At 38.9% G+C, this 20,579-nt stretch overlaps 1 protein-coding gene across 1 annotated transcript in view; it reads right to left on the minus strand.

Annotated features, from left to right (window-relative positions):
* The window catches only part of TXLNG (taxilin gamma), a 47,334-nt gene extending 26,766 nt beyond the window's left edge, over nucleotides 1–20,568 (minus strand). Inside the window, exon 1 of the mRNA XM_024569805.4 lies at nucleotides 20,410–20,568. Within this exon, the coding sequence (XP_024425573.2) occupies nucleotides 20,410–20,511 (102 nt within the window). The 5' untranslated portion in view covers nucleotides 20,512–20,568. The remainder of the gene's footprint in view (nucleotides 1–20,409) is intronic.
* Between the last annotated feature and the right edge of the window lie 11 nt (nucleotides 20,569–20,579).

Raw genomic sequence — 20,579 nt, forward strand, 5'->3', positions numbered from 1 at the left:
AGAATGTCTAGAGCAATACTATTTGTAATTACCCCAAAATGGAATCAATCCAAATTTCTATCAACAGAAGAAAGGAGCATTCTAACATGTTCATACCATCCAGCAATGAGAATGAACTACTACTACATACAGCCACACAGACGAGTCTCATAGGCACACTGTTGCAAGGAAGGTGCCAGAATACCCACTCTAGGAAACGATTTATATATAAAGTTCAAAACCAGGCAAAACTAATTGATGGTGCTAGAAATCAGGATAGTGGTTACTTGTGAGGGCAAGGCCTTCTGCAGTATCAGGTAAGGTTCTGTCTTGATCTAGACAGGGCAACGCAGATGACCACTTTGTGAAAATTCAGTAAGCCTGAACATTTGTGCTTTGTATACTGTTCTGAATGTATGTTTTACTTCAGTAAGGTTTATTTTAAAAGTTGCAATGTATACATTATTCAAAATTTATGAACCAAAACAGAAATATTTTCCTCTGGGGGGAGAGATTAGGGTTGTGTTGCTTTTCATACTTTAAAAATAATGTACCTGTAATACTTTCACTTCTTAAAAAAAAAAAGTAATGCATTAAGGGAAAATGGGCTATTTTGAGTTAAATTTGATTCCACATTCAGATTATAAGCCTAATTCAGATTTTTAAAATTTACAAAGTCATACTGAAGACCTTAATTCTTTCAAAAAAAATTTTAAATTTCACTTCCACATGTAATGCATTCCATAGAGCATTGTTTCTCGTGTAATCCATAGATGTTAAGTTTATTTAAAAACTAATGATGAGCCCTAGCTGGGTGGCTCAGTTGGTTGGAGTATCATCCCACACATAAAAAGGTCAGGGGTTCGATCCCCAGTCAGGGGGCATATGGGAGGTAACTGATCAATGTTTCTCACAATGACGTTTCTCTCTCCCCCCCTTCCTGTCTCTCTAAAATCTGTAAACATATCCTTGGGTGAGGATTAAAAAAAATTAATGATGAAATTTTAGGAATTGTCCTTTGTTAAATTTCATTACTGCAGAAATTTCTTAAAACCACTAATATGCCCCAAATAACATACTACAGAAGAATTACTATCAAACCAAATGCAAAGTGATCATTTTAATGCTATATTGTATATTTAACTACTAATTCTACCTCTATTTTATATCAGTTATTAAACTGCCATGTACTAGTTGGGCCCATAATGTTAACAGAGACCTTTTATGCAAAAATGAGTATTATTAATACCCCATTTTCCCCAATTAACAAAAAATAATTTTCAAACCTATTCCCTGAAGACTATCAGTATTAAGAATAGGACTACAAAACCACAATGTTGTCTTTAAATATTGATGAAAATGTACTAAAAGATAATTAAAATGAAGATTCTTTATCCCTAACACGTAATATAATTTCTCAGAAGCATAATGATAATAAACCCCACACAATACCAGAAAGTGTGGTGTCAAGTCATATCCAAATATAATGAGTAAGCAATTTGGAAGACAGGGAGCATAAATAATTTTCACCAAGGGAAACCTGAGGCCTATCCTAGGACTAATTTTAATAAGAAAGCTACGTGAGGAATGAAATTTGTTAATTTGTAGTTTTTCAGTTCTATTTGTGATCTTTCTTAACAGCTTTACTGAGATAGACTTTATATAGCATACAAGTTGCCAATTAAGAGTGTACAATTCACTGGTTTTTAGTGTGTTCACAGTTGTGTGACCATCACCACAATCAATTTTAGAACTTTTGATACCTCAAAATGAAACTCAGTACTCTTCAGCTATAAATCCCTAATCCTACCATTATCTCCAGTCGTAGGTAGCTAATGTACTTTCTGGCTCTACAGATGTGGTTATTCTGGACATTTCATATACATAACATCATATAATATGTGGCCTTTTGTGTCTGGTTTATTTTAGATAGCATAATAATTTCAAGGTTCAACCATGAAAGCTTGTATAGTATGTATCAGTACTTCATTTCTTTTTATTACCAAATAATATTCCACTGTGTGGATATACCATATTTTATTTATCCATTCATCAGTTGATGGGCATTTGTACCAACTTTTGAAGTACCACTGCTGGGTCATATGGTCAACCTATATTTTAACCTTTTGAAGAACTGCCACACTATTTTTCCAGCGAGTGCACCATTTTACATTCCCACCACAGCAGTGGATAAGGGTTCCAATTTATCCACACTGACACTGTCCTTTTAATTACAACCATCCAAGTATGGAGGTGTCTCATCTAATGGCGCTGGGAATCTTTTCATGTGCTTATTGGCCATTTGTATACCTCCTTTGCAGAGATGCCTATTCAGGTCCTTTGCCTATTTTTTATTTGGGTTATTTGTTATTTTATTATTGAGTTGTAAGAGTTCTTTATATACACTATACACAAGACCCTGATCAGACATATGATTTGCAAGTATTTTCTGTTATTACTGTTCTTCATTCTCTCAATTTTGGAGAAATTACTGTTCTTCATTCTCTCAATTTTGGAGAAAAGGCACAATATATTCACCTATTTCAAAATGGCATAGGAGATTTAATAACTAATAACAGAACACCGGAAGTATCACAGAACATATGCAAATTTTATTAAAATTCTAAGCAGTCAGAAAAAGTAAAATGGATTCTCAAATGGAATAAAGAATGCTAAGACCTCCAACCCAACAAAAATGGGAAAACAATATGAAGAATTCACAGAAAGGAAATACAAATGGCTTGTAAACATATGCTTAACTTTACTAATATGAGAAATGCAACTTAAAACTATCACATATTTTTCACATCAGAAACTCTGATCACATTGTGTAAGAGAAGACGTAAGGTATTCTCAAGCATTTCTGGTTAGGGGATAAATTGGTTTAAACACTACGGAGTACAGGTCAAGGCAGGGATTGTGTCGGAAGGGGCAGAAGGGAACATTCTGGGGTGCTGGAATGCTCAATATCTTGATAAGAGTTTGGTTACAGAGAGAGCAGCATGCATCTGTTACAACTCAGCATTTACACACTTATAATGGCTTCATGGGTGAAGGACAGACAGGTGAACAGACGTGAAAAGGGCAGTAAACTGTCAGTGGTAGAATCTAGGTGGTGGCAATGTGGATGTTTAGCATGAAATTCTTTCAACTTTACCATATGTTTGAAAAATTTCATAATAAAGTGTTAAAAAATCATCATGCCACATGTGCCTATACCAGCAAATTCATTTCTTAGCCATTTTTCCTACAGATAAACCAGTACATTTGTGGTATGATATACATAAGGATATTTATGCAGCAGAGTAACAAAAAATCAGACATACCCTAAATATCAATTAATAATGACTAGATAAATTGTGGTACATCCATACAATGGAGTACTATAGCATCCGTTCAAAAAGAATAGGTAGTTGTATAATTACTAAACTGTAAGTACAAGTTGAAAAGGGAAAAAGAAAAATATCCTATAATATGCAGTGTATGCCATGAAATGTGTGCTTGTAGGGGGGAGGGTTGTGTAAGAAACATGTTAATGGAGAGAAATGGGGAGAGTGGCTTTCACAGCAGGCCTGTTTTTACCTTTCAAGTTAGGGACCAGGAATTAGCTTTCTAACAGTTTGTTGGGGGGGGGGTTGTTTTTGTTTTTTTTTAAATACCAAGATGAATAGAGTTCTCTAATATGGTATCTATTATTAGGCAAAAGAAGAAGAAGAGAACATGTTTATTTAAATTCCAATCTCAAATAAAAATGAAAGCAATAATAAGTACTTTCAAGATGAATTTCTATTTGAACCTTTCCTTAAACAAAATCATATAACAAAAAACATTTTCACTTTGCTAATCAAGCTATAGTCATGAGCAGCGTGTTTAGCTCTTGTAGCTTGAAACACTATAATAATGTGCTAGAGAGCATGTCATTTGGCCCCAATAGAGTTTACTAGAACCCTAATCCCCAATCACCTCCCCAACCCAGATGCTACGGACCTGTCAAAGGATATATTTCTCCATCTTCCTTCCACTGTCTCAATACTTGGAGCTAAGATGTCTCCTTAACTGAAGAAGAGGGTCCTTCAAAATGGATAGTAACCAGTTTACCAACAATTAATTGTAGAAGCAAAGAATAACTATTTCAGAAATTTTTGCAAATGAAAATGAATACTCTGTATTCATCCACTACTTGTACTAGCTTTTTGGATCAATACATTTGAAACTTAGCCTGCATGGGAATTAAAAACCTAAAGGAGCCCTGGCTGGATAGCTCTGTTGGTTACAGCACTGTACCCACACGCCAAGGGTAAGGGTTTAATCTCCGTTAAGGGCACATAAAAGAATCAACCAATGAATACATGAATAAGTGGAATGACAAATCAATGTTTCTCCCTCTCTCTCTAATCAATTATTTTTTTAAAATTTTAAGCCTAAAAGAAAAAAAGTTAAATGAGTTTCTTTTCCTACTACTCTGTGAATAAAGAGAAAGATGAATAACTTTAAAGTTTAAAACTTTCACTTATGCTCTTTTAAGTAAGTGTTCAAGGTAAAGAACTGTATTTCTTTGGCTTGTTTTGTTTAAAGAGCTTCAATATTATTAGTAATGGTTGTTCTTTTACTAAAGCTGGTGTAAATAAAAAACAAAAAAAGCCAACACCCACATTCACTTCCTAATTATTTCAACTACCATCTGCTTCAATAAGCTAAAATGCCTTCAACCAGTGCCAAGCATGTACTAAGAGCAGAAATCACTCAGTCCTTGCTGCTGAGGGCTGGGGTGGCCCTTCAGAGGGAGCTGGTGGGAAAGCTTGTGCACACTTACGCATTCTCCTGGGGAGAGACCTGGGGAGACTTAGCTTGCCCTGGGTTCCAACGAAAACTATCAAGTAAGTGAAGGGAATCTTCAGAACTTGTTAATCTCCCGTTACCCCATTTAACCTTTCCCAGCCCACTGAGAGATAGGTCTTAATGTTCCCAGATAAGGAAAATGAGACTCAGGTGAGGTGAGGTAACTTGCCCAAGATCATATTAAAGTCAGTAAAAGGGGGCAGCAAAATTCAAAACCAGGCCTGTCAAACTCAAGAGCCTATGTTCTCTCCATTGCAGTGCTCCCTTCCCTTCATACATCAGCCTTGGAAAATGAAAGGTCAAGGCAAACAGATCTCTCACGCCGTTACAAAATGTCTAAAAATACGTAGCATGCTAGATATACCAGTCTGCATTTAGGAAAACACTGGGAAAGAGCTCTAAAATTTTTAGCAGTTATTAAGTCAGGGATTTAGAGAGGTGAGGCAGGATTAATCCAGGGGTACAGGTACCTTTAAATAATTTTAAGTGGTTATTTAAGGCATTGAGGATTTTTTTTGAAAACGTATTTGTGTCTTAGGATAAACTAAATTATCTCTACCCTGGCTGGTGTGGCTCAGTGGACTGAATGCCAGCCTGTGAACCAAAAGGTCACCAGTTCGATTCCCAGTCTGGGCACTTGCCTGGGTTGTGGGCCAGGTCCCCAGTAGGGGGTGTGTGAGAGTCAACTGATTGATGTGTATCTCACACATTGCTGTTTCTCTCCTTCACTTTCTCCCTTCCTTGCCTTCTCTCTAAAAGTAAATAAAATCTTTAAAAAAATAAAATAAATTATCTCTAAAAACCTCTTCATACCTATGTTTCTATAATTTACCCTAAGAGTTGTCAACCACCAAACAGGAATGTGAGGACGAGAGTGCATGCTTGCCCAGCCCAGTGTGGCCCAGCGCGGGCAGAAGGCACAGGGAAATCTGAAACATACCGAAGACACCTCACACCTCTTAGGACACCAGTTATTGGCCTTATTCAGTTTTTAAAATGTGAACATCCCTCTTAAATATTTCCAGTATTTTAAGGGGCCTTTACATTTCAAGATACAGATTTTACAAACCTATTATAAAAATTATTTTAATGTGCTTTTTTATTTTTTCAATAGGTGGATGGATTTGGTGAGTTCATCTGCTTTTTAAATTAGAAAAGTGACTTTATCTTTATGAGTCATTTAAAATAGTTCATATCCTAAAGCTATTTTAATCTTTCAAAGAATTATTTTAGATAGCAAAGTTTTCCACACAGCTAACATTGTATCAGTCATTCATCTCAAAATTCTGTTTTAACCATTTTGGACCATAGCCTTTAAAATATATATTATATAACTCAACACCTTAAATAGTAGTTTGGCTGTTCTACTGTGTTAGAACAAAGGAGTGAAAAAAATTAAAGTCTTTTTTTTTTAAAGATTTTATTTATTTATTTTTAGAGAGGGGAAGGGAGGGAGAAAGAGGGAGAGAAACATCAATGTGTGGTTGCCTCTCACACACCAACAACTGGGGACCTGGCCCACAACCCAGGCATGTGCCCTGAGAATTGAACCAGCAACCTTTTAGTTTGCAGGCTGGCGCTCAATCCACTGAGCCACACCAGTAAGGGCAGGGTTTTTATTTTTAACGTATAAAATTATATATTACTGTGCACTAGTATGTAATTATATTCTGGTATATATGTCTCTACAATATGCCTGTATTCTTTAAGACAATAAATTCTTTTTTAAAACAATATTTTTTTAGGATTTTTTAAAAGATTTTATTTAATTTTTTTTAGAGAGGGGAAGGGAGGGAGAAAGAGAGGGAGAAAAATATCAATGTGTGGTTGCCTCTCGCGCAGCCCCTACTGGAGACCTGGCCTGCAACCCAGGCACATGCCCTAGACTGAGAATTGAACCTGTGACCCTGTGGTTCACACGCTGGCACTCAATCGTCCACTGAGCCACAGCAGCCGGGGCTAAGACAATAAATTCTTTTTATCTCAAAATATAAACTCCCAAAGTTGAGACCTTATTTTTATTTCAGGCATGAAATACTTTTCTGAGATTTCTTACTTATATAGCACTGTCTTTAAAAACAGGCCACACAGACCTGGCCAGTGTAGGTCAGTTGGTTGGAGAGTCATCCCATAAACGGAAAAGTCACAGGTTTGATTCCCAGTCAGGGCACCTGCCTGGGTTGTGGGTTTGGTCCCCTGTCACGGCAACAGCAAGAGGCACCTGATCGATGTTTCTCTCTCATCTATATTTCTCTCCCTCCCTCTCTCTCTCCCTTCCCCTCTCTCTAAAATCAACAACAAAAAAAAATGGGTGAGTTGTATGGTATGTTAATTATACTTAAATAGAGCTGTAAAAAAATTAATTAAAAAACACAGACCCCCTATACTGGAATGTACTATATTTAAAATGGTGTCATTTAGGTGGGGTGGAGGGATGGAGAGAAAAGGCATACAACTGTAATTGAGTAACGATAAAAATTTTTTTAAAATGGTGTCATTTCAAATTAGTAAAGAGAACGATTTCAGATAGCTCCCAAGCCATATGGGGGGAGAAAAGTGATATCCTGTCTCACCCCTCCACATGTACCAAGATTGAAACATGAAAACAACACAGAACTAGAAGTCCTACGGAAAAAAATTTTTATAACCTTGGTATGGGAAAGGCCTTTCTTAGGAAATCAAAAAACTCCGAAGCTGTTTTATTTTTTAAAGGAGAAGAAGATCAATTTACTAATAACTGGAAACTTCAGACTAGCCAAAAGACGACATTTGTACAGGCTTTAAATAAGTCAGAGACCCAATTTTCAAAGGTTTGTGAACAAGCAAACCAGTTAGCAAACTAAAAATGCCTAATACACAAAAACAGATTCAACCTCATTCATAATTAAAAAAAAACCCCACAAATCAAAATGCAAATCAAAGTAAGACACCATCTTTTACCTACCAGATTTTAAAGGATGATTTAAAAAAACAAAACAAACTGTGGTGTGGGAAACAGTCCCTCAGTACATACAGTCCCGGGGCATCTAAAATGGTAGTGTTGGTTGGGTAGAGTTACTTAGCAGTATTGACCAATATCTGAATGGTCATTGACTTTCACCCAGCAGATTCCAACTGCTGGTTTATTCCACAGATATTCTCACTCAAGGGCAAAGGCCAGTCACCAAACCACCGCTTGTTGCCACGCCAAACTATCTAAATGTCTACCAACAAGGAACTGGTTAAATAAAGGTCATCTATACAAGGTAAAACTATGCAGCTATTCAAAAGAATATTGACATAGATCAGCCTTATAGACAGAACTGCAAGATATCATTAAACAGGGAAAAAGACAGATATCTAGTGCAGGATGAACATGTCAGGATAAATAAATGTACTCATATGTAAGGCAGTACATGAATAAAACTTTTCTATAAGGATATCACCAAAATTGCTCACCATGATTACCTCTGGAGTATGAACTTAGAAGTTGGAAATGAAGTAAGACTTACCGTTTTCATTTTATACTTTTTGGTTCTATTTTAATTTTTTAATTATGTGAATGTATGACTTTCTTTTATTAAAAAAGACCTGTAATGTTGATCAACTTCATTTTAATTAAGTGAATTTGGGATTAATATCACAGTATTAACTTGTTCATTTTTCTACCAGTATCCCAAGTTCAGAGTCTGAAGACTGCAGGAGTTGTGTCTCGTTTCATGTTCTCTTTTCCATCCACCCTGCCCTACAGGCCTCTGAGTCTGTCCTAAGTCTTTACATTCACATCTCCTACTGGATTAAAGAAGTGGGATCTCCTAAAAGTGAAGTTTTGTAGCAGTTCTCGTTTATTTCCTTCTTAAAACATTTCTGAAAACTGAAAGATCTCATTTAAATTTGGCCTCAATTTATAACTGTGGCTCAGATTCATAGGTAATTAATTATTTCCCAAGTGAAATCAGATGGTCAATATTTAAGCATACTGTTTGAGATACATAGAATATATGGAAGAGGGTTAACATAGTACCGGGTGAGGCAATATTAGGTTTACAATTGTTCCTATGGAAATAGAATAATTAATAAATAATAACGCAAGACTAAACTCTGTGTTTCGTGCACTCACAACTAGAAAACTACTTTTGCTCCACCCTATATAGATAAGGTGAAGTTCTGAGTGAGGGGAGGAAGGAAAAAAACCTAACATTTACTAAATGCTGCTATGTGCCAGACATTTTTGAGACATTATTTTAGCTTAGCCCTGCAATTCTAAGACAGTGAGAACATTACTCCATCATATACATAAACTAGGGGAAAAAGGGGTGAGGGGAGCCATTATTTGAGAACTATATTAAAAAAATTTTTTTAAATATTTTTAGAGAGAAGGGAAGGGAAGGAGAAGGAAAAGGAGAGAAACATCAGCATGAGAGAAACATCAGTCAGCCGCCCTCCATATGCACCCTGACCAAGGACCGAACCTACAACCTAGGCATGTGCCCTGACTGGGAATTGAAATGACGAACTTTCGGTTTGTGGGACAACACCCAACCCACTGAGCCACACTAGCCAGGGCAGAGACCTACATTTATTGAGCCTGTTTTGAAGGTAACGCTTCTATAAGGGAAGTCCTACAGCATCTCATTTAAGTTAAGAATGATGATTAATGACAGAATGTCCATCAACGGATGAATGGATAAACAAAATGTGGTCATATACATACATTAGAATATTATTCCATCTTGAAAAGAAGGAAGAATTCTGTCACATACTACAACATGGATGAACCTTGAAGCAAGGATGTTAAGTGGAAAAAAGCCAGACGCAAAGGGATTAATGTTCTATGATCCCACTTATGTAAAATACCTAGAGTAGTCAAATTCATAGAGGGAAAAAAATAGAATGGTGGTTGCCAGGGAGAACAGTTTCAGTTCGAGAAGATGAAAAAGCTTTGGAGATGGATGGTGCTGATGGTTGCACAACACTGTTAATGTGCTTAATACCACTCAACAGCGTGCCTACAAACGCTTAAAATGGTCAATTTTATGTTATGCGTATTTTACCACACACAGAAGAATCATGATTCCTTTAGCAAACAAAACCTAGCTTTATACTGTTCATTAGAAATTAAAATGTAAAAAATATTCTCCTTGCTAGGATTGAGTTGTTCCATTAGCAAGGTAAAGCAGTTGAATCAATAATAATTGGAATGTGCCCTGGCTGATGTGGCTCAGTGGATTGGGCACTGGCCTGCAAAACAGGGGGGTGCCTGTACGATTCCCAGTCAGGGCATACGCCTGGGTTGCGGGCCAGGTCCCCAGTGTGGGGCGTGTGAGAGGCAACCACACATTGATGTTTCTCTCCCTCTCTTTCTCCTCCCTTCCCCTCTCTCTAAAAATAAATAAATAAAATCTTTAAGAAAAATAGTTGGGATGCCACATTTCTAAGAACAAGTCTTAGGAATAGGGAAAAATAAGCCTATTCCCTTCTGACAGCACTGGTTTTCAAACTCTGGTCTTTGAACCTTTCCAGGTGGTCTGCAAGCTCGAAAACTATTTTCACAATAGTATTGAGTTGTTATTTGTCTTTATGGTGTTGACATTTGTATTGATTGTGCAAAAGCCGTAATGAGTAACATTGTTGGATCCTTAGCAGAAATCAAAGCAGCGGCACATTTCTATACTAGAAATCATGAAGAAAAAGCAATTTTTACTTAAAAATGCCCTTGAGAAAGCCACAAAAATTATCATTTTTATTAAATCTCAACCCTTGAGTACATATCTTTGTAATTCTGTGTGAAGACAACACAGAAAGTACACAGAAGGTACTTCTGCCACTCACCAAAGTATGATGGCAATGTGGAAGAAAAGCACTAATGCGGCTGTCTGAATTATGAGCCCAGCTAGCAGATTTTCTCATGGATTACCGTCTGTTTTTTTGTTGTTTGTTTTTAAAGACAGACTTGGACATTTGGCAGAAATTTTTCTCCAAAATATATGAAGTGACTGAGCCTGTTACTTCAAGGTAAACTGACAGTCTTCGTTGTCAATATAAAATTTGAGTCTTCAAAAAAATGTTTTTTAATTTTCTGAAAACTATCTGCTGCCATACTTCCCGACACTTAAAAAGACTTTTCTGCCCTGGCTTGTGTCGTCAGTGGATTGAGCTCCAGCCTGAGAAACAAAGAGTCACTGATTCCCAGTCAGGGCACATTCCTGGGTTGCAGGCCAGGTCCCCAGTAGGGGGCGCGTGAGAGGCAACTACACATTGATGCTTCTCTCCCTGCCTACCCCTCTGTCTAAAAATAAATAAATAAAATCTTTCAGAAAGACAGACTTTTCTGATGATATCAGTGGTGATATTTCATAATGTGATTTTGATATTTAGAACAAAGTGTGTCGATAGTCAGACCTCAGTTCTCGAACACCTTGGTCCTTGAACAATTTGGTTCTCAACCAAGCTATTTATGCAAAAATTGTCTCAGTTGTTGAACAAAAATTCATGTCCTGATTCTCTACCCAACAACCCTCTCATACTGATACCTGTATGATCAATCATGTATCTCTCAGGCGGCAAAGGAGATTGTTTTCGAACAAACTGCTTCTCGAACAGTTTTCCAGAATGAATTAAGTTTGAGAACTGAGGTTCCACTGTATTTGGAAGATCAACACAATTCAGGAAAGCAATATTTCCCAAATGATTAATGGGTGATGTTACAAAATGATGCATGAAAAAAAGCATCCAATCAAAATGCAAAACAGACCAATAGATTTTAATATAACAGGACAAAAAGTTCTACAGGGTTTCAGATCCCACACTGGCAACTAACCTTCAAGAACTACTATTTGCCAAGTTTTGGTGTAATATCAAAGAATTTGCACAATTACTTAAAAAAGCTATTAAAATATTACTCCCCGTTCCAACTACATACGTACATGTGTGAGGCCAGATTGTCTTCACGTACTTCAACTAACATGGCATACTGACTGACGTAAACTGAATGCAAGAGATGTAAGAATTCATCTATCTCCTGTTAGACCACTCATTAAAGAAATCTGCAAAAACTTAAAACAATGTTCTCTTGTTAATCAAGTTTTATTTTGGAAAATCAGTTATTTTCAATTTTAAGAAAGACATTCTTCATGTTAATGTGTGGTAGGCAGTTTCTGATATAGCCCCTAAATGACCCCACTGCTCCCCCTGGTATTCACAATCTTGTATAATCCCCTTCCTTGCTGCAGGCTGGACCTAGTGACTGGCTTCTAAAGAGAGAATTTGGCAAAAACGAGAGATGTCACTTCTATGATTATGTAACAAAGACTGATTCTTCCTTCTCTCTCGTACCAATACTCTGTTGCTCATTCTGATGAAGCCAGTAGCCATGCTGTGAGACGCCTACAGAAAGGCCCACGTTGCAAGGAACCAAGGGACCTCCATCCAACAGATTTATGAGGAAATGAATCCTGCCAACAGCTACATGAGTGAGCCAGAAGTAGACCCTTCCCAGTCAAGCCTTCAGATGACTACAGCCCATGAGACCCTGAAGCAAAAGACCCAGCTAAGTCACACCCAGATTCCTGATCCACAGAAACTATGTGATTATAAATGTTGTTTCAAGCACCAAATTTTGGGTGATTTGTTACACAGGAATAGATTATTACATCAGTTTTTTAAAAATAAATAATCATTTAAGTTTTTGTTTTAATTTCCAATATGGAAAATATTATCAGATATAACCCATATAAACAAAAGCTCCTCAGGTTTTTAAGTATGCAAAAAGATTCTGAAACCAAGAAGTTTGAGAACTGCTGCCCTGGTTGCAATGCAACAGCAATAGACACCAGAAGACCAGCTCAGTCAAAAGGAGTTTATATCTTGGCACCTATAACCAACCAGATCCATATCTATGGAATATGCCCTGGGACCAGCGGGGAAGACGGGCAGAAGGGTGCCATTTCCTTTTTGTTCAACCATACCTAACAAACTGGCCTCTTTCCCCTTTTGGTTAAGTGATTGGTGTACCAATCAGTATAATCCACATGGGTGTGAGGGAGAATTGGTATAAACCATTTTCCCTTGGCCTTCATTGCTCTGGCCCATTCAGAAGCCTCTTCAACTATGTGATATACTTATTCCTTTAATCCTCAGAACCATCTTATAGACAGGTATGATGAACAGTCTCAGCAGCAAAGTAACTTTAAATAATTTGTCTAGTCATGGACCTAGAACTTGGAAACCAGGGACTGAATTCTTATCTTTCTCTGTAATAGTCCAAAGAGTACATTCTCCCAAGGTTACATTAAAAATAAACTAGTATGATGATAGTCACACAACTCTCAATATACTAAACACCACTTTAAGGGGATTAATTGTATGGTATGTGAATTATACCTCAATAAAGCTGTTATCCAAATAATGAATAAATGAATATATGGTTAAGCAATGACGAAGTTCTGAGGAGGGACATAAACTGAAGACAAGATTAAGTTCTAGCTGTTGTTCCAACTCCAAATTTTTGGCAGCAAAAGGCTTCAGAAAGATTTGTCGCAGTATGTATGAGGCTGGGGTACATGTGGAGGCATTAATAGGTAAACAAGGAAAAAAAGAGGGGCAAACCAAGGCTGAAGTGAGGATGAGGAAACCTGACTTTCCCCATGGCTGAAGAAACCAAGAGTGAGCAAACGGTCCTGGAAAAGGCCGTCAGGACACGGCTGCTCTGCCTTCATGATTTCTTGTAGGTGAGCTCTAGTACTACAGCAGTAGGTGCTGACATTTATATTAGACTGTGCATGTCATTTGCCTTTTAAAAGGAGGATAGCATTAGATTTGACACAACTTCTATGGCTATTTCCTTTATAGAAATAATGGGTGCTGAACTCCATGACTTGCAAAATCACTTCTAGTTCTAAAACTGTAATTCAATTATCTACAATCTGAGAGATACCTGTATTAGCCTAAACACCTATCTAGGCAGCCAAAGGATCAAGAAATCCAAAGATTTTAATGTCCAAATCTAATGAAATATGCTTGGACCTGACCTATTTCGTAGAGGGGCAGGGGCCAGGTCAATTAGCATCTTCAAGCCACACACTCCTAGGATGTAAAACGATCTTCTACTTTTTTCTTTTTGAGAGAGAGAGGGAGGAAGGGAGGGAGAGGGAGAGAGAGAGGAGAGAGAGATTTGTTGTTCACCACTTATTTATGCATTCACTGGTTGATTCTTGGATGTGCCCTGACCGGGGATCAAACTCACAACCTTGGCGTATCAGGAGGATGCTCTCACCAACTGAGATGTCCGGCCAGGGTAGTCCTCTACTTTTGTGTTACCTAAATGAAACATCCCTGTCCCAGTTCACAAAGTCACCTTTCACCAGCTCCACGTGGACCAACAATGCACCTCTGAAACATCAAGCCTCCTGTTTCCTTTCCTACTCACCCAGTCCACTTCAGCTCTTTGTTAAGTGTGTCATGTGGACCTTAAGAAGTTTAAAAAAAGATGTCTAAACTCTCTACCTCTCAATCTATCCAAATTACACTTGGACATGACTTTGCAGGGAGTTACAGTGCAGCATGCCTCCTAAGCCATATGTCTAAGGTCATCCTAGGGCCTAAATGAATGAAACAAAAGGTATTAAACCTGCAAGTCTTAAAACTCCCTGGTTCCTTGATTAAAACAGGTTTCTTATACCCCTAATGATTTGTTTTCATTTAGTAAAAACTAGAACTCATTTTACCTACCACCAAGTTTTGCTCACATTCAACAAGGAACACATCTTTATTTATTATCCTCAAGAAATGTGTTAAGAGAGCACAAGCCACACGCACTGTGGGTAATGGCTGCTTTTCGATATACCACTCACTACCTCCTGTGTGGCCACAGGGAGGTCAACCTCTCAGTTTCCTTATCTGTAAACTAGAGATATACAGTATCTACCTTCTAGAGTTGTAAGAAAATTAAATTAATATTGTATAAATTGCTATGGTGCAGAACTGTTAAAATATCTGAATGAGGATACACTTGCAAATTATGCAGAATGCCTCATTTTCACTTTCATTATGGCTTACATGTCATCCAAAAAATCATCCAAGAACTGTGCTTCTGCCCTGACCGTGTGGTTCAGTTGGTTGGGCATCATCCTGCAAAGCAAAAGGTTGATGGTTCAATTCCCGGTCAGGGCACATGCCCAGCTTGTGGGTTCAGTCCCTGGATGAGGTGTGTAGGAGAGACAACCGATTAAAGTTTCTCTCTTGCATCAATGTTTCCCTCTCTCCCTCCCTTCCCCTCTAAAAAATAAATAGAATCTTTTCTTTTTTTTAATGTGCTTCTAAGCTACTGGCACATCACATCTTCCTTGCCAAACTATTCTAACTTGACCTTTCTGAGAGTACAAAAGGAAGAAAAACGAAAAAGTGGTCATCTAACAATATTAATCATGGCAGACTAGAGTAGAAAGTGGGAGATAACAGGGATTATCCTGGGGACATTTTGGAAAGGTAACATAGAATGCAAATCAAAACCCTGAGCAATAAATGCTGATAACATTATTTTGACAGCACAGGAAGACAACACTTGTCATTTTCTATATCTTTTCCTTCAAGTAATAAAATTTAAGTAGTTATAGTACCAACAGAATTTCAACTAGGAAATAAATTGAATAATAAAAATATACTCTCAGGGTTCAAACACTTTAAAGGATTACCTGACCTATTTTTGTCCTCTTCTGAAAATGCTTGGGGAAAATTTCAACATCACTAATTCTCAATGTTGATGAATACTATATAAAACTTACATGCTACTTTACACGTTTTCAATACTGTCACATAATAACTAAAATGTACTAATAATCAGGTTAGAACCAAGCAAGAGTGAATTTGAGGGGTGGGGTGGGAAGGGGAGGAAGAAGCAAAGGGATTTCTTTGAGCTATTAGATTAAAACTTAACCAGGTAAGCAGAACTGTTCCTACAGTAGGGGGCATCAGCTGCACTATCAATTATACAATTGTATGTACCACTTTTAGGACAACATTACAAACTCTGAGCTATACTATTTAAGTAAGGGTTTTTTTTTTTGTTTTTTCCCCTGATTGAGCCTCAAGTGCCTTATCTTCATACCTGGGAAAACAACCTACTCAGCAGAGGTGAAGAGATACTAGAATGCAAGTACTTTTAAAGTGCCTAGCACAGTGCAGGTAAACAGTGGGGCCTCGAACTTCTTTCCTTTGAAACAGAGTTCAGAAAGTATAAAATCTGAACAGCATATCTATTGAAAAGAGATGTATCATAATGGATCCTTCTGTGAGGAACCACATGCACCCTGTGTTACGGCATCTGGATTTGATACATGCATTCCTAAATGAAACTTCTCCAGTTGAAATCAATATAAATGACACACAGAATAACACAAAATACCTTCTATTCACATCATAAATAAATGTAGCATATTCTAGTCTAAAACCATAGAATTACCAGAGGAGTGTGCTATAGCTGGTCTGCTCTCATTACTGCTCTGCCTATTTGGTTCCCATGAAAATAAAATGTACCAAAGCTTGATGATGGAATTAGACAAAAATACTGTAAATAGAAGATCACTTTGAGTCTTATTCTTCTTTGTGCCAGAAGAGTGGAAATTAATCAAAGACCACAAGTGGAAAGAAAAACACAATAATGAAATGGTTGCTTCCTACCCTGCCCCCAATACTCCTGCCCCACCCTGAACTGATTTCTCCTCATTGTGTCTATCTATCACAGAGAGAGTCTGGGAAAAGGGAAGAATAAATACAAAGGTTGGAAGATAAATTTACAAAATTAACAGTACCCTAATAGCAAGAGAAATTAATCTTTCATATGTTCTCCCTTCCAAACCAAGTAAAATTGTATATGCCTGGCACTGTGCTAAATGCATCACATCAACTCTTATTCTTCACAACAATCCTTTGTGATAGGTATTAGCGTCATTTGCACTTCACAGATGATGCAACTAAGTGAGGCTTAGAAAGACTGAGAAACTTGCCCAAGGTTACACACCTAAGTGGCAGAGAGCCAAGAGTCTTGACTCCAAAATCCATAGTATTTACCCACTACTACACTACTTATTACTGTAGTATAGATGAAAGGGTATTTATTGGGTTCCAGACTCAGCTTCACCCCTTGGGCAAATCACTTGACCTTGCTAAGCAGTTTGTCATCTGCAAATGAAGACAATGACAGCTGCCCAGCCTTCTCCATAGATCCAAATGATGCTGAAGGAGTTAATGTGTGTGCAAATATGCCATATAAACTATAGGGAACTATGTAAATGTAAGATTTGGTTTATTTGAGCCTAGGTTCCATATATTTTTATCCTTCCAAATGGTTTATTGATCTAAAAGTAAGTTTAACAGTAGTTATATCATTTTGTAACATTCCTAAGTAAAATCTAGTAAAAAAAAAAATCAACCTTAGACATTCTGGAAAGGCAAAACTATAAAGACAGTAAAAAGAACAGTGATTTGAGGGAAGTGAGGGAGGGACAAATAGGGTTTTTTTAGGACAAACTACTCTGTATGATACTGTAATGGTGAATACACGTGTCAAAACTCAGAATCTGTACCACCAATGAATCCTAATGTAAATGATGGACTTTATGCTCAATTTTTCTGTAAACCTAAAACTACTCAAAAAAAATTAAGTCTATTAATTTTTTAAGAACTCATTCTTATAAAACAAATTCTACATAGGGATTTAGGAAGTAATATAAATGAGCTTGGTGTTCTAAAACATTCTTGGAATACTTGACAATGCATATCCCACCTTTTTAGATCAGTACTGTCCAACAGAATTTTATGCAATGATGGAAATACTCTAGATCTGCTCTAATACAGCAGTCACTGGCCACAGTGGTTACTGACACTTGAAATGTGGCTAGTATGACTGAGAAATGGAATTTTTCATTTTCATTTAATTTTAATTAATATTCAAATAGCCACATGTGGTTTAGTGGCTATCATATCAGACCTCATGGTTTTAGACAATTCAAGAGACCCCTAGAAATGCACTATAATACTCACTTAAAAAGAAAAAGGTTACCTCAAGAGACCATTCAAACAAATGTAGTTATGAAACAATGCTACAATTAACCTAGCAGATTGAAATACTAGGTAGCTGGTTAAAACACCAGGAACCAATAAAGTCCATCTCCAGTTCTTTCTCACTTTAAGTCCCATAATGTAACCAAAGAGACAAAGCAGATCACTTTTAATTCCTTCAATATTTTCAAAACAACCCAATTAGTCAAATATCACTTCTGCTTCCTGAAAAACAGGGCGGAGGTCAAGTTAGAATTAATAATATTTATTTGTTCAAGTCAGTGACCCAGAGGAAAAAAAAATTAAGCATCATAAAGAAATGACTTAAGAGTGATTTTTGCAGACGTAACATATTCATCCGTTTTTTTAAATGAAGATTCAAAAACTGATATTTAACCATGTATTTTAATTCCATGTCATAGTCAATTGGAAACCAAAAGGATAAAAGATGCCCAGAATAGCATGAGCAGAAAAGAAAGGGGCATGAGGTAAGTAAACAAAAGTGAGACTATACACACGACTACTCATATCCAGCTGTTAACCTGGGGGCTACCACAAAGAGTCATTACCACTTTTCTTGGTGGCTTAAAATGCTAGTTGATTAAACCTCAGTTCCCAATTCAGACTTGTTGTGCTCACCCCAGTGGCATAAAAGGGAACTTATGTCCTCAACTGCAATGGCTTTTTATTAGAGTCCTCCCCTGGGGGACCTATGAAATGAAACACTGAGACAGGCTCCCCACCCTCAGGGAAGAAGTGAAGTGTCCAAAGTGACAGTGTTGAATCCCTAGAGTACATTGGGTCCTCGGCTTCTTTTTCAGTCCTGCAAGTACTGGATCTTTCTTTTAGAGTACAAAGAGAGAGAGAGAAAGAGAGGTAATTGAGAAGTAGTAACACCCTCAGCAGAGAGATGAAAATACCTGACCTTAGAAACAGGCCTCCAAAAGCTAATTCTTGATCCTTTGCTCACATGTAAACTGAGCCTTTGTTCTCCTTTTTGAAGTTCATGAATCATGCTAGAAAAACATTATTTCATAATTTCATACAGGAGTGATTTTTAAGAATACTCATATACATAATTAAGTAGAGCTAACTCTTGAATAACACAGGTTTGAACTGCACAGGCCCACTTATACACGGATATTTTTCAGTAAATGCCTGTACCGCTTTCCATGCCCGGTTGGGAGTCCACAGATGCAGAGGGCCGACTGTGTGTATTGATCTTCGCCATTTTATATAGGGGAGTTGTGAGCATCCGCAGGATTTTGGTATCTGCGGGGTCCTGGAATCAAGCCCCCTCGGTACCGAGGGGCAACTGTGTAGTTAAGTTTGGGGGGAATCAAAAGTTACGCAGGGGAAGGTGCCTATAACCCCAACCCCGCATCAAGGGTCAACTGTAGTATTAAATAGTCCTGAGTGATCAAGCAGGACCTCCAATGTTTCAAAATGTTTGACTATGAGAAAAGGGAGGGGGTTTCCACCTTTCCAGCCCTTTCGGTGCAGTTCTCCATTCCTGGGCCCTGAAAGCCCTGTTTGCCATTCATTGTGCAATCTTTTTCGAACTCCACCCACTGACTCCATAACAAGTGGAATTCTCCCACTCTGAAGGTCTCGATTTTCCTGTATCCAGGGAGACATTGAAAACTCCTTGATGTGAGTCAAGTAAGGCAAGGGGAACGGTCCAGCCTGCCAGTCTGTCTCCCAGATTAAGAGAGACCAAAGGACAGGGGCCGGAAGGCGCTCAAGTTTACGCTAACCGGAAAAAAAAAAAAGAAAGAAAAAAAAGAAAAGATGGCAAAATAAATTTTAAAATAGCAAGAAGGGGGGTGCTGAATTGAGAACACCAGCTATCACGCAATGCTGCTCCCAACTCTACGGAACCCAGATCCTCTAGCATCGCCGGCCCCACGTGCACCCATGCCCGTGTCGCACAGAGACCACCCCGGGGACCTGGGTCCCGGGAACGGAACAGCCCCTCGGTGTTCGCAGCACCCGCCCGCATAGTGCCGAGGAGCGCGAGGGAAGGGGACCCAGGTCAGACCCGGCTCCCGCGCGGTTATATTACTGCGCAACAGCCTCGTCCGCACAGCCCGGACGCACTCCGCAGCGTTCCCGGGGCACCTGCCCGGCGACCCGAGGGCTAGCCGGTGGCCCTAGGCAGCACCCCCGAAGGCGGCACCCAGTGCAGGGAACACGGAGAGCACGCGGAGGGCGGGGGCTGCGAGAGAGAACACCTGGCACCCGCGGCGCCGGCCGCACGTGGCTGTCACACCTGGCGCGCCCCCGCCTCTCACTCTCTCCCCCTCCCGTCAGGTTGCACAACGCTGCCCTCCCTCCCCACCTCGCCGGGCGTCCCCAAACCCTAATCGTCGCCCCCTCCTACTCCATCCATCCTGGTCCTACTACCCCCTCCCGGTCGTCACCCCCGGGAAGGAAGATAGCCGGATGTTCGTCCCATGTCTAAAGGTAACTGAGGAGAGTAAAGAAGCGGACCCCGAAAAAGCTAGCCGGAGCATCCCCTCAGCCCAACAACAACGCGGACGCCCCCAAACTGACCTTCTGCCGCGGGCTGCGTCGCCGTCCGCCCCGTCCGGCCTCAATCACCTCCTCGGCGCCTCCGCCTCTTCCCCGCGCTGCCTCTTCTACTCGCGTCGCCATGAGGTGACGGCAGCAGCCAAACAAGCGGCCCTACAAGGGGCTCGGAACCTCGCAGGACCTCATGCCCC

Source organism: Desmodus rotundus, chromosome X, assembly GCF_022682495.2.
Source record: "Desmodus rotundus isolate HL8 chromosome X, HLdesRot8A.1, whole genome shotgun sequence".
NCBI classification, from domain to species: domain Eukaryota; kingdom Metazoa; phylum Chordata; class Mammalia; order Chiroptera; family Phyllostomidae; genus Desmodus; species Desmodus rotundus.